Here is a 14,989-nt window from a genome sequence, read left to right on the forward strand (position 1 = left end):
TATTACACAAATATCACCCACTCCCACGTGTCAGAGGAAAGATGTCCTTGCTCTCTCTAAAGCAACAGTGGAGTACTTTTAGAAAACAAAACAAAGTCCAACTAGCTTCCTCCTTCCCTGGCCCAAAATAACCTCAATGTGTCAACTGAGAAGACTTACCCCTTAATGCTTACATTTAATTTAAACTTTTTAGCACAACATTGGAGACTGACTCTAAATCAGCAACAAAAAATATATATATTTACAGTATTTCTCCAAAAAACAACACAACCAAACCCTTTAAACATAAGTGACTTTAGGAGTTTTATTTATGGAGCAGTTATTTTTTTAATCACCAAGTGATTTTATATTATATATATATATAAATTTTCTTCCTTTCCTTTGTGGTTTTTCGCCCCGGTGCTTGGAAAGATGGAGGCAGGGGTTCTGGTCCTGCAGTCTGAGGGCAGGCTCTCCTGTCAAGGCCGTGTCTAAGAGCAGATTGTAGGACATGTGATGGACTCCCCAGGTTCCTCTGTCCCCCAACAGAGACACTTCTTTGCTCCACATGGACCAGCCCTCACCTCTAAAAACCATTTCCCCTCACAGTCCCAAAGAAAAGTAAAACCCAGTAATGGCATGGTCCATGTGCTGCCACTCCTGGGCTCCCTTTTCTGCTGACCAATTTATGTGCACGGTAAAAATGCATGTTTTTCCAAACCCCAAAAACAAACATAAAAACCAAAACCCAAAAGAAACCATCGGCTTGGAAATTTCTGTGGATGAAATGTCCCAAAGTCAGAGGCACTCTCCCGGCACAATCCCTGCTCTGAAGGGGTCTCTCCACCTCCCCTTTTTATAAAAAGACAACAAAATAAAACAAAGTAATCTTTTCAGTATTTTCCACAGGAGCAACCAAAGAAAAAGGCAGGAAGCTTCCAATTATAGATCATTAACAATAATAAGGTTTTTGCTCAATACCCAGGGTTCTTTACAGAGAAGTTCCCCTAACTGAGGCACTCTGGAATAAGTCACTGGCATTTCCTCAAAGTTTTAACCCCAGATTACTGGGGCCTGGAGACCAATGGAAGGGGCAGAGAGGGTCATGGGAGCAGACTGCTGTTTATAAGGTGCAGCCAAAAGATTCAGCAGATTGGAAGAAACAGACAAAATGCCACCCCTGACCAGGACCCAGTTTGCTCTAAGAAGGCCAGTTAATGCCAGGGTCAAAACTGGGCTAGGTGGCAAAGAGGGGACCCCTCTGCCTCTATTGCTTTGGAAGTGGCAAGGGTGCAGTTGGCGTCTCTCTTCTGCGTGGCTCACATTTCAGACCCCTGGTGCCTGGGCTCCATTCCCTACCCCCGTAGGGCTTCAGGAGGAGGAAAGCCTGAGACTGGGCTACAGGAAAGGGGCCAGAAAGGGACAGGGTTGGAGGACTAGAAGGTGGAGGGGACAAGGTTGTGCTATTAATATCCTTACAGAGGGGGAGCAGAGTGCAAATTTGCGTCTATCATTTATAAGCTCTTGCCATAGGCTGCTGCTGAGCATCTCCTCACACACTTAAAAATATTGACCCAAAAGAAATTCCGACCTTTCTTCTTCTTCTTCTTTTTTTTTTAAAGTGCAAAAAGCTCTCTGCTGCCCTAGAGAGAGGATCTTTGGACAGGCCGTTCAATGCAAAGTAAAAGGGGGCAGCTGACGGGGCTCGACAAAGGGCGGTGGAGTGGGAGACACCATGCTCCCCTCCCTCCCTCCCTCCACACACACGCGGAATACACTCAGCCACACACACAGAGGCACATGCACACCCCCTTCCATGGCTGCAGGCAGAGGGCAGGTGACTGGCTTCTAAGCATGACCCCCTGGATGCCCTGAAAGGTCAGTGAGCTACTGGAGCTAGACACAGGCCTGGGCTCTGGGGCTCCGCTAAACCAGAGGCCTGGAAGAGCCTGGCTGGGAAGCAGGTCGGGGCTTGGCCCAGTCCTCTGCCGCCTCCAGCTTGGGGGAGATAGGCTGCTCCCTCTGAGGACATGCATCCTGGGAAAGCCTTCTTCAGGCAGAATGAAGACACATGGAAAAGGGCAGCCAGTGGGAGGCAAAAGAGAGGGGAACAAGGAGATGGTGCCTGTCTCAGAATCTACTTGGGTATCAACAAAATGGGTGTGTCCCTAGGGTAGACAGTTCCAGCTCCTCTGAAGAGCTTCAACCCCAATAAGTGCAATAAGGACCTCATAGAGACTAGCAGGTAAGTTGGGGTAGGCTGGGGTAAGAAACCTCATTATGTGAATGAGTACGAGTGCTGGGCAGAATCAAGCTCAAGGGAGAAGAAAGGAGGGAGAGCACAGATATGGACGCGAGGTTTGGGACATCTCAACAGCACCAGTGTGATCAGCACGGGTCTGGGATTCCTGGGGCTGCCGGCCCCTCCTGCGTAAGCCGGGAGAGTGTGATGGAGGAGAGACGTGCACTGGACACCACAAGGAGAGCCTGGCTGTGGAGACAGGGCCGCTTTCTTCCCTGGGAGTTTGCTCAGAACCAGGCACTGCTCGGGACCATGGGTGGGGAGGAGGGGCACAGGGCCCAGTGCAGATGAAGGTTGCACAAACACCCCAAACTGAGAGCCCGGCCTCCTGGCAGGCGAGTAAGCAAGCAGGCACCTCGACAGCACAGCCTGTGCTTTCCCTTCGGATCAATCTGCTACTCCCTTTTCCTTAGGAGGGAGAGGAGCAGGCAGGTAAGCCTGGTGTCCACCACCCTCTCTGCCCCGCCCGTAGAAGAAGGGCTCAAGGGACAGAGAGGGAGTGTGACGCTGGCCTCAGAGCCCGTGCAGGGTCGAGGAGAGAGTCTCCTCAGTGGGGAGTCAGGGGAAGATCGGTTTCCTGTTCAGTCTGGGCTGGGTGTGTCTTAGCTGATCTTCTGTATCAGCTTCTCGTCAGACAGGCAGTAGAGGCTGTTGATGGACAAGTCTGAGATGAAGTGCTCACAGGCTTTTCGAGTGATCTGCTTGCATCCTCGAAGGTCGATCAAGGTGACGTTGGCAATGCGCCGTAGGTAGATCAGGGTCTGGTCTGTCAATTTATTGCAACCTGTCGGGAAAGTGCCCATAATGACAATGCTCACATACACACAACCATAAAAGCCTTCCTCAGCCATTCAATTCCCGTAGCCGTCTTTCCTTCAAAATGCTAAACAAAAGCCCTCTTTGTCCCACAACTACCTGGCTCGGAGACTAGCAGTGCCATCAGCACCACTAAAGGGACCTTGCTTCCTCACTCCCATCACCATCTGAAAAGCACAAGGGCTGCAAGGCTGACCAAACTCCAGCTGGATGCTGGCCGTGCACACAGGCAACCAACTTAACTACTCAAGGCCTCAGTCCCCCGTCAGTTAAAAAAGGGATAGAAATCCATGTCCTTGTCCAGATGTGAAGAAACAAACTGACGTGGGTCCATCAACAGACCCAAGGTCATTCTGGTTTACTGATCAAGTTCCAAGGAGGGCTGGAGGCAGGGGGCACTGCTGATGATGAACAACCGTAGCGGCATACCTGCCATATTGAGCTCTGTGAGAGAGTAGCGAGTGGAAGACCCGACAGCAGTGAGTAGATTGGAGGACTGATCTGTAAGGTGGCTGCAGTGACTGAGGTCGAGTCGAGACAGGAGGGGCATGTGGCGAATGATGAGGCGAAGTGTGGCATCCGTGATGTCAAGGCCTGCCAGCCGGAAGTCAGTCATGTTCCGGAGCTTGCTGCGATTGTCCTGACCTGCACAGTCAAGAGCCTAGATCAAAACTCTCAATTCTCTAATTCAGCTCCAAGGCTCCAGGCAGCAACAGCTACTTGCTGGCTAGGCCCTCCTGAAGGGGTTAAGTAGAACTGCCCACACCCAGCCCTGCCTTCAGGGTGTGAGGAGTGTGTGTGGGCAGTTTCTAGGAAACCAGACAAGTTTTCTTTCTTCTCAAGCTGCTAGATTATGCCTCACACACACAGCAAAAGGCTATGTGCAGAATGCTCCTCTCCTTCCAATACCACCACACTTTTCTAGACGATCATGTAAATAGCTTTTGACTCCACCTCAACCATAAAGGCTTCTCAAGATTTTTTCAGGCTTATACTCTCTGGTCCCCAAACTCCACTGACTCACAAAATGGACTTACTCCATTTATTTATTTATTTTTTTGAGCCAAGTTTTGCTCTGTTGCCCAGTTTGGCGGGCAATGGGACAATCTCGGCTCACTGCAACCTCCGCCTCCCAGGTTCAAGCAATTCTCCTGCCTCTGCCTCCCAAGTAGCTGGGATTACAGGTATGCGCCACCACGCCCGGCTAATTTTGTATTTTTAGTAGAGACGGGGTTTTTCTCCATGTTGGTCAGGCTGGTCTTGAACTCCTGACCTCAGGCAATCTGCCGCCTAGGCCTCCCGAAGTGCTGGGATTCTAGGTGTTAGCCACTGCGCCCGATCTTACTCCATTGTTTGTAGTAAATAGTTACCCTATTCTTGTACATAGTCCATCATTCTGTTTTTTTTGAGTCAGAGTTTCACTCGTTGCCCAGGCTGGAGTGCAATGGCGCGATCTTGCCTCACTGCAACCTCTGCCTCCCGGTTCAAGCAATTCTTCTGCCTCAGCCTCCCAAGTAGCTGGGATTACAGGCTGTACCACCATGCCTGGCTAATTTTGTATTTTTAGTAGAGGTGGGATTTCACCATTTTGGTCAGGCTGGTCTCGAGCTCCTGACCTCAGATTATTCACCCAGCTTAGCCTCCCAAAGTGCTGGGATTACAGGCATGAGCCACCGCGCCTGGCCACCATCATTCTGTTTTCTTTTTCTATTTTATTATTCTTTAAAATTTTATTTTTATTTATTTATTTATTTATTTATTTTTGAGATGGAGTTTCGCTGTTGTTACCCAGGCTGGAGTGCAATGGCGCGATCTCGGCTCACCGCAACCTCCGCCTCCTGGGTTCAGGCAATTCTCCTGCCTCAGCCTCCTGAGTAGCTGGGATTACAGGCATGCGCCACTGTGCCCAGCTAATTTTTTGTATTTTTTTTAGTAGAGACGGGGGTTTCACCACGTTGACAGGGATGGTCTCAATCTCGTGACCTCGTGATCCACTCGCCTCGGCCTCCCAAAGTGCTGGGATTACAGGCGTGAGCCACCGTGCCCGGCCTTATTTATTTATTTTTGAGACGGAGTTTCGCTCTTGTCGCCCAGGCTGGAGTGCAATAGCACACTCTTGGCTCACTGCAATCCCCGCCTCCTGGGTTCAAGCAATTCCCCTGCCTCAGCATCCCGAGTAGCTGGGATTACAGGCATGTGCCACCATGCCCAGCTAATTTTGTAGCTTTAGTAGAGACAGGGTTTCTCCATGTTGGTCAGGCTGGTCTCAAACTCCTGACTTCAGGTGATCCGCCCGCCTCAGCCTCCCAAAGTGCTGGGATTACAGGTGTGAGCCACCACACCCGGCCTATCATTCTGTTTCATTTTGTGCTCTTTTGTTCTTCCACAGCATCATTTCTGAGACTACCTTAGCTTTTGAGGACAAGGTGTGTTTGAAGATAAGGCTACCCTAAGACAAGCAGAGAGAAGTCAGGCCCAGAGCCTACCTGGTTTATCAGCCGGTGGAGTGAGCAAGTCCCGAATTTGAGGGTCCTTGATTCCCACTGCCCACCGAAGATCAAGGGTCCTGAGAAGGGGGCAGCTGGAGGTGCTGAGGGCAGAGACTGCAGACCAGGAGCAGCCTGCTAGGAGGAGGTCTTTCAGTCCTGCAATGGATGGAATGAGCCACGTAATAATATACTGTTTCCTAGCATACTCAGAGCTGTAACAATCTGAGCAAAGTCAACAGACTTCCAGTCTAATAGGAGAAAAGGACTATGCCTAATCTTTTAGTCATTCAGCTAAAAGATTTCCATGGTATCCTATACTACATCTTCTAGCTTTAGTGGTAAAGTGATTGCTTAGTTCCCACCAGAGCAATACAAGAATGAGTGATTTCTCTTTCTAAGCTCAAAATCCTGAAGAGAATTCAGGGCTTATAAGGGGCTGACCAAAGGAACATCTGACTCAAGTTTCCTCTTCAGTGGTTATGTGGAGGAGAACTGCAGCACTGGCAGCAACACTAGTTCCATTCTCTTTGCTGTCCACTGCAGTGACTGGCCTGCCAGTGCAGAGTGCTACCTTGGAGACTGGCAGTTAAGATGGCCCTGGGTAAATCTCTTGCTAAGCAACAATGGCATGGGACTGCTGCCCTATAGTGCCCTCAGATGATGCTAAGAAGCACTGCCAACAATGCAACTTTTCTAGCCTGCTCTTTCTGGGCCCCCGGAAAGACAGTGGCAGGGCTGCTCACCTACCTGGCAGCCTGTTGACGAGCCATGTCAGTTGCTTTTTAGAGATGTTGGTCCAACTGAGGTCAAGGCTGACTGGCTGCCTCTTGATGATGCCACTGAGGGCCTGGGGCACTATGGCCTTACACCTACTCAAGTCAATTTTTGTCCAAAGTCTCTTGTCGCAGCACCTGTGACAGAAGGGAAGAGAACTCGCCTTCATTAACTTGATACACCATCAGTGGAGCTCCCATCACAGGCTGCTGATGGCTTCTGGGAAAAGCAGAGCACCTGGAGGGTCATTCTCCCTAGGTTCTTCTACAAATATTCAGGGAGCACACCTTATCATTTTTTGCCTCACAGAATAGGCAAAAAATTGCCTTGAACTCTACGACTAGATGCTTTGCAAACCTGTGTGTTGGTAGTATATAACTTGACCACTTAACCCTGATTTACTCTAGATTGTTTGAGAATACAACAGTTGTTAGGGACACACAGCAAGCAGTAGTCTGTAACCCCTTCACCTGCATTAAAATGGCATGGTTCCTGCTAAAGTGTATATAAGGGAGCCTTTTAAAGTTTCTAGACTTCTTACTGTCTGAATCTAAGAAGGCTTGCTCCATTCTCTCCCTTGTCAGTCACTCAAAGCTGCCCGAGATGCAAGGTGCTGCTCAGCACATCCACAATTCATCATGCCTTCAGCCCATTACTGTATCACATCAAAAGAGGCTCTTTTATCAGGCTTACAAAGTCTTCTCCCACCCTCAAGTTCTGCCTGAGTGCTAGCCTGACATTTTCTAGCCAGTCCAAGAGCAGAACTGAAAGGTACAGGCCTGCCTTTCCATGGCAGTCTACAAATCTACAGGCCACAAACCACATCATGCAAGCTTCCATTTAATATTTTATAGCCCCTGCTCCCCAGCCTGATTAGCAAGGCACATAATGGGAATCTGATGTGCCTTGCCCTGAAAACCAAGAGGTAGAACCAGGCAATCCTACTAGCCCTATGCAGAGAAAAATTGAGGATTTAGCTACATCACACATTAATTCAGATTTGGGAAATAAATTCATGTTTGCAAAGAATAAGGTCTTTATTTAAAGACTGAAAAGATTTTACCAGTGGCACATGAAGTTTCTATGGCAGAAGCAAGCTGCTGACAATACAGCAGATTTGCTGCTGTAAACTTGAGCATGCATCAGAGTCCCCTGGAGGAGGGCTTGTTAAAGAGGTTCTGATTTAAGAGGCCTATAAGGGCCCTGATAGTTGACATTTCTAAAAGTTCCCAAGTGAATGCCACTGGTCAGAACACCAGACTACTGTAATAGGATGTGTGTGACCCAGATAAAAAGGAAATATCCTAGCGTAAATGTAAACCAGACCTTAAGGAAAAATCAACAACACCTAATGGGAAGCTCCTTGTTCATCATCACTAGGAATTTTTCCCCTCAAGTGTCTGTCCAACTTAAGAAGAAATGGTAGCTTTCACTAAGGAAGCTTCAAAACTGGACCCTGCTTACTGGAAAAGGGAATTCTGATCCAGGTTTGGGGGATGAGCATTAAAACTGAAGAAAAATGTAAGCACCTTCAAATTCATCTTGAAAACCATGCCCGCTACTCTCACTAAATGGAGAGGTAAGTGGTCAGGGGCTTAAACGAGGTCAACTGTGTTATCAGCACCAGAAGAGTGACTAGAACATCATAAGCTCTCAACTAACATGTGATGAGTTCAGCTGACTTGAGGAGGAAATTTTTAGCCCACAAGACTCTAAAGTTTTAGCACAAACTACAAATCTATCTCCCAAATCAGTCTCCCTCCCCATAACAAAGAGACATGAGAAAGTATAGAGTAGGGCGAGGAGGCAAATGGCCAAAGTTCCCTAATGACATCTGTGGGCACAACTGACCACATCTTTAAACAGGACCCAAAGTTTGGGAAACAGGGTCAATTCACTCCTCACAGGATTCCACAAGCTTTCAGATGCCAAGGTGCTTGCTGTTCTCATATGGAAAACCTGCCACCTACTCCCATACCCCTAGTTCCTGACCCCCTGAATCCCTGCTCACCATTTATACCACGTCTTGCACACTCGCATACATTCACAAAGTTCTCTGCGGCTGAGGTAGCGGAAGACAGACATCCAGACCTCCCGCTGCATCCAGCTTTCGTCTCCATCCTGAGCCCAACTGCCCCGGCCATTCAGCCTGGCTGCACCCCCCTCCTCTGCACTGTCATCTTCCTCCTCCTCCTCCTCCTCTTCCTCCTCCTCTCCCCCCAGCCCCTCCTCATCCCCACGCTGGGGGGTTCGGGCTGGGCAGTGCTGCACTAGCACACGGGGGGAATGGCGAAGGTTGGCAGAGGAGGCCGTGATGGCCTGCAGCTTGGGCACAATGGATGTCCCGTGGAGCTCTTTGGTGGGCCTCTGTAGCGTGACAGTGAGGTACGATCCCCGGATCTTGGCTTTCTCAACTTCAGACAGCTCCTTTTTGCCGCTGGGATTGTTCTCCTTTTCCCGTACCATGGTGCGCTCTGTGGCCTGCAGCCGCAGCAACTGCCGCCGTTTGAAGCGCTCATCACGGCTGGCACTGTGGTGGTCGCTGGGGCCAGCCCCAGGGGATGACCGAGTCACCATACCCCGGGGGGAAACCGGGTCATGGATGAGCTGCAGCATGGAAGTGGGTGAATGAGGCGGGGGCGTGAGAGGCTCATCGCAGCTCCGCAGGGGCCGCAGGACTTTGGCTTGCACGGCTTCTTCATCACTCTCTTCCATTTTCCGCTTCTGCAAAACAGGCCCAGAAAAACAACATCAGCGCTTCCTTTCTTCCAAACCCTCTGAACAGACAAAGTGGGCCTCCCTTGTTCTCGGGACCAGAGAGAAGAGACTGTTGGAGAGGGGGTCATTCCCTCAGAGTTGGCTCAGGCTAGTCTCCAACTCCTAGGCTAAAGTGATCTGCCTGCCTTGGCCTTCCAAAATGCTAGAATTATAGGCATAAGCCACTGCACTTGGTCTGACCTTTTTTTTTTTTTTTTAAATTGAGAGAGAGTCTCACTCTGTCATCCAGGCTGGAATGCAGTGGCCCGATCTCAGCTCACTGCAACCTCTGCTGCCTGGGTTCAAGCAATTCTCCTGCCTCGGCCTCCTGCATAGCTGGGATTACAGGTGTGATGCCCGGCTAATTTGTTTTCTTTTTTTTTTTTTTTTGAGACGGAGTCTTGCTCTGCTGCCAGGCTGGAGTGCAGTGGATCAATGTCAGCTCACTGCAACCTCTGCTTCTGGGTTCAAGTGATTCACCTGCCTCAGCCTCCTGAGTAGCTGGGATTACAGGCACCCACCAACATACCCGGCTAATTTTTGTATTTTTAATAGAGACGAGGTTTCACCATGTTGGCCAGGATGGTCTGAATCTCTTGACCTCATGATCCATCTGCCTCCACATCCTAAAGTGCTGGGATTACAGGCATGAGCCACTGTGCCTGGGCAGCCTGACCATTTTTAATAGTGTCTCTGACTTACCTCTTTCACTCAAGAGATGTATCTCTGTTTCATGGTGGAAAAAGCCCACATATACCATTTGAACTAAGAAGCCTAAGTCTGACAGCAGTAAACACCACTGACTTCTAGTTCTACCAGAGACTAAGTTTGACTCTACCAGGCTGCATCTTTCACTCCATCCCCAAGTGAAAAATAGAGCAGAGAACGAGAACCTCTCTGAGAAACTGCATTGCTACATGAGAGATTCAGTCATGATTATGGTGAGGAATCCCACAAAAGCCCCCAACTTTATCTGTGGCATTTGTGCTCTCCAGATACTTGTCTTTTCCTGGAGCCCACTATGACTATGCTATGACAAAGCCCAGTAAACATGTTCCACTAGGAACCATATTATTAGTTCAGGTTTTTTGCAAGGAGACATTTTATGTCTCTAAGCAACAACTGGTTAGAAGAAAATGATCACCTTTGGGTGCTGTCTTTTCCAATGTATTAGAAGGTAATACTAAAACACAGCATCTGCCAACACATCTGCTACAGCAGAGATGCAAACAACATCACTAGTGAAGACACATGTAAAAGCTACTAGTGTAATAACTTGGGAGGAGAACGTTGGCCTTAGTCAACTTCAAAAATCCTTGCCCTCAAAGAAAAATAGATTGAAAAATTCAACTATCTTAGTATTCAAGTGTGCAGAAATAAAAAGAAGGTAAGAAAACTCCCTTCTGCCCCCTTCCCCGCTTCTGTGCAAAGAGCTTTGGAAGACTGACACTAGGACAGCCATCCCCTCCTGTAGGTGTCCACAGCAGGTCTTGCCTTGTCAGTCCGAGTAACTACAGTCCTTTTGGCCCTTTGACATTACTGGCAACCACTGGTCAGCAACCTCAGCTCCTCTGAGCCAAGGTCATAGTGCTGGTCCTCTCTGGGGCTGCCTCTGCATGACACATTTGGGCATGTGGGATGGGCAGGGCAGGGCTTTCTGCCAGGCCACAAAAGTGAAGATGACAAAAATGTGAACCTGCTTAACTGGAAGCTCAGGTACACTGTTACACTCACTTGCCTCAGGCCACTGGCTCCCCTCTAGTTAACATTCCTCAGGGAAGGTCCTACTCACCTAATTTCTCTCCTCAAACAGCCCAGCCATGGTTCTTCCCTTTGTATGGCCCCAGAATATAAAAGGACCTTAGGAATTTGCAGATCCCAAGTGGAACAATATTTAGTAATACAGAAGATACTACTACAAACTCTAATACTAAATACAAAGAAAATACTAAAAATTAACCAAAGAAAATAGATACCAAATCAAACAAAAATAATCTCCTAGGTCAGAGAAACCGTGTGAACAATGCAAAGGCAAATGCGTAGAATCCCCTACATTTGAAGCCTCCTTTCTGTCACAGTGCAAATCTGATAAGGTTCCTTTACCTGGGCTTTTTCCGAGCTGTCCTCCTGGTAGCACTTTGGACATTCCCAGCAATTTGGCAATTCCTCATTAAGCAACCCCTCTCCATCCATCTATAGGAAGATAGAGATATTTTTAAAAGCCCGTCTCTCAAGCTTCCTTTATCAAACAATAACACAGTTGGGAAGAGTCACCCACTTCTAAACACACTGGTCCATAAAGGAAGAAAAACTGTGAGAGATTCAGCCCCAAATAGCCAATGGTGCTGAACTTGATCCTGACAGTAGGCCTGACAGCTTGGGTTTAGAAACTAATCATCTAGTCTCTGTGACTCAGTGTTCTCCACTGTAAGATATCAGCTGATATTATTACCTTCACTCCCCATCAGGAACTAATACACAGAGATATAATATAATTGCCAAGGATACAACAAAACCCACCTTCTAGGGTTGTGGTGAAGATTAAATTATTCACTGTGTAAAGAATTTAACAATGTACCTGGCATACAGCAAACCCTTTGTATTAGCCATTATCATCATCATGGAATCAATACCCTATTTCACTAATTCTGTAGGTTTGAGATAATATTAACAGATTTAATACGTACCATTTAAATCTTCAAGTTATAATTGATAAAATGGACTTTTAAGATTGTAATGCTGGCTGGGCATGGTGGCTCACGCCTATAATCCCAGCGCTTTGGGAGGCCAAGGTGGGTGGATCACTTGAGGCCAGGAGTTCAAGACCAACCTGGGCAACATGGTGAAACCCCATCTCTACTAAACACAAAACTAGCTGGGTGTGGTGGTGCACGCCCGTAATCCCAGCTACTCAGGAGGCTGAGGCAGAAGAATTGCTTGAACCCAGGAGATGGAGGCTTTAGTGAGCCAAAATCTCGCCACTGTACTCTACAGCCTGGGCAACAGAATGAGACCATGTCTCCACAAAAAAAAAAAGATTGTAATGTTGTTGAAATATCGTAAGAATTAGGCTGGGCACAGTGGCTCATGTTTATAATCCCAGCACTTTGGGAGGTCAAGTTGGGTGGATCACTTGAGGTGAGGAGTTCAAGGCCAGGCCGGCCAACATGGTGAAACCCATCTCTACTAAAAACACAAAAACTAGCTGGGCGCAGTGGCACGTGCCTGTAATCCCAACTACTACTAGGGAGACTGAGGCAGGAGAATCACTTAAACCCGGGAGATGAAGGTTGCAGTGAGCTAAGGTTGCGCCACTGCACTCCAGCCTGGGTGACAAAAGCAAGACTCTGTCTCAAAATAAACAAAACAAAACAAAACAAAAGAAATATCGTAAGAATAATTTAAATCATTAAATGAATTTTAAAAACCCTGTTCTTCATTCAACATATGCTTAATGTCTCCAAATACTGACCTACTATTGTTTCTGTTATAGATTTGCTGCTATATAGTATTGAAAAAACCAACTCTATAAAAGGTATAGTTTTCACATCTTAACCTTTCTGAAATTGGGCTGCTTCTCATGAATGACAGTGTCTTATCACTCTTAGGCGACAGTCATGATTTAAGCTGATACTTTCTGAGAAGGCCAAGGAAGTACCAGCACCATGTACTTTAGATTTAAAGAAAGATGGTAGATTCAATTTCATATAGTTATCTTAAAAATTAAACACAGATTCTTCTGTGTAAGAGCTTTAAAAAAAAATTAAACACAGAATGCGTGTAAAACAGTGGCTCTCCACACAAGCTGCAAAATTCAGATCAGTGGGGAGCTTTTGGAACACAAGGCCCACGCTGGACTCAATCTCTGAGGCTGACATCTGAATTTGTTACTTTTTTATTACTTTATTTTTTTTTCAAAGCTCTTTAGCTCTGCACTGAGCCTGATACAGACTCAGTGCTCATTAAATGTTACCTGATATTATTACCCTTACTCTCCCTTAGGAACTAATATCCAGATGTACACTGAAGTATACATATCAGTGATGCCTAAAGCCTTGAGGCATCCTAAATCACACTATGCAGTTCCATCATGGCCTGGGAACTCTACACACACTGTCCAGATGCCAGACTATAAGCTCCATGAGGACAGGAACTGGGTTTATTTTGTGTACTCTTCTATCCTCAGGGCCTAATGCAGTACCTGACACATTGTACATATATGAATCAAGGGCTGATATTAGACCACTGCATTATGTGACCACAGAGCTGATGGCCTACAGGAGGGATGCTGGCACTCCCATGACAGGTTTCTCATTCTACTGCATCACTCGCTCCATCAGCTGAGACTTCAGGAACCCCTTAAACCTCTCCTCACCTGGAGGCAGCCAGGATGAACAATTTCATTGCAGATACAGCATTCCATGAGTTTCTTCTCAAAGTCTTGTGTCTCTTCATTCTGATCCACCTCTCCACAAAGGGAACATGTGACTGAGTGAGGCAGTCTGGGCTACAGGAGGACAAAGATAGAATCCAAGAGAACTGACTTAGATCCTTATCATTTCAGTTTCCCTTAAAGTGAAGATGGGAGATTTGGGTTCTACAATTTTCTAGTAAACACTTGGAAGCATGGAGGCAGGATGGAGAGAATAGAAGTTTTTGGTAGGAAAAATGGGGAAGATGAGGACTCAACCACCTGGGCACTGGAAATCAGTTTATTTTCAGTTGGCCTATCCTTGGCCTCCTGGGTCCTTTCTAATCTACTTGAAGAGGGGAAAGAAGGCAATGATTTGCCCTTCAAATCCTGGTCTCTTGTTTGAAAATCAGGTTAAGCTGAAAGATTAAATCAGATCATTTTTACTACTAGATACTTTCCATCTAAACCTGGGGGGGAAAGGGATAAAATAAAGCCAAAAAGAGAGTATAAACCTTTTCTTTTCAACTCTGAAGTCTCTTTAACTCTATATGTATTTCAGTTCCTTTGGCACCATCACCCCTCCCCCAAATTCTTTATCCAGCAGATCACTCACTGCCAAGCACTGTCGGAGGACACAGGACTGCTTCATGCGTCCAGGACCCCCAAACTTCTTCATGTCTCTGCAGTAGTGGCAAACACCACACTCTCCTTGTACACAGGCTTTGCATTTTCGACACCGCACTCGTCTCCGTCTGGCCCCTGACACAATCGGAGAGGCAGCAGCTGGCCTCACAGGTGTTAACCGTGGAGCTGGTTTCATAGTGTGAGGCTTTGTAATGGGGATGGTAGGAACCCGCACCTTTGGCCGAGTGGGGAATTTAAGCTGGAAAGAGAAAGCAGTGAGGTCAAATATATTAGGTTGCTTTAAGACTGGAGAGGGTAGAAGATTACATGGTAGCATCCCTAGCCTGGGGCTTGGCCCACTACGGCCTATGGGCAGAGCCGCCCACTGTCTGTTTTTAGAATACATTTTATTGGCACACAACTCATCTTGTATATGTATTATCAATGGCTGCTTTCATGCTACCATGGTAGAACTGAGAAGCTGTGACTGTGTGGTATAGAAAACCTAAAATATTTACTATCTTGATCTTTACAGAAAAATTTGCCAGCCCTTGTCCTAAGCCCTTTGGCCTACTAATTCACAGCTGTTTCTCTTTCATTTTGCAGAGCTGTTAAGACTAACCACTCCCTGAGCTTTCTGTGTTAAGTGCCATGTACTTAACAGGAGCCCTCCAATATTTCTTCATCTTGACTGCTCAGATTATACTCCTAAAGAAGACAGTAAACTACTTGAGGGTAAAACTAGTCTTGTTCATTTCTTTAGTACTCCAAATCCAAGCATACGACCTGGTACACAGTAGACACTCTAATAATATTTAAGTGTGGAACACATTT

The 14,989-nt window shown here is 47.1% G+C and overlaps 1 protein-coding gene across 7 annotated transcripts in view; it reads right to left on the reverse strand.

Moving 5' to 3' along the window:
- Nucleotides 1-218: 218 nt before the first annotated feature.
- The window catches only part of KDM2A (lysine demethylase 2A), a 142,117-nt gene continuing 127,346 nt past the window's right edge, over nt 219-14,989 (reverse strand). For 5 of the 7 annotated variants that reach the window (XM_064364686.1, XM_064364689.1, XM_064364688.1 and 2 more), the window contains 8 exons: nt 14,145-14,414; nt 13,493-13,624; nt 11,221-11,310; nt 8,372-9,084; nt 6,334-6,497; nt 5,584-5,742; nt 3,527-3,742; nt 2,365-3,065 (listed from right to left, as the gene is read on the reverse strand). In XM_064364686.1, the coding sequence (XP_064220756.1) occupies nt 2,884-3,065; nt 3,527-3,742; nt 5,584-5,742; nt 6,334-6,497; nt 8,372-9,084; nt 11,221-11,310; nt 13,493-13,624; nt 14,145-14,414 (1,926 nt within the window). In that variant the 3' untranslated portion in view covers nt 2,365-2,883. Of the gene's footprint in view, nt 3,066-3,526; nt 3,743-5,583; nt 5,743-6,333; nt 6,498-8,371; nt 9,085-11,220; nt 11,311-13,492; nt 13,625-14,144; nt 14,415-14,989 lie in introns of all 7 variants that reach the window. The other 2 variants (XM_064364687.1, XM_012452882.2) reach the window with 1 other exon arrangement.

This window comes from Aotus nancymaae, unplaced genomic scaffold (genome assembly GCF_030222135.1).
Source record: "Aotus nancymaae isolate 86718 unplaced genomic scaffold, 86718_ANA_hifiasm-v0.15.2.pri h1tg000059l, whole genome shotgun sequence".
Lineage (NCBI taxonomy): Eukaryota > Metazoa > Chordata > Mammalia > Primates > Aotidae > Aotus > Aotus nancymaae.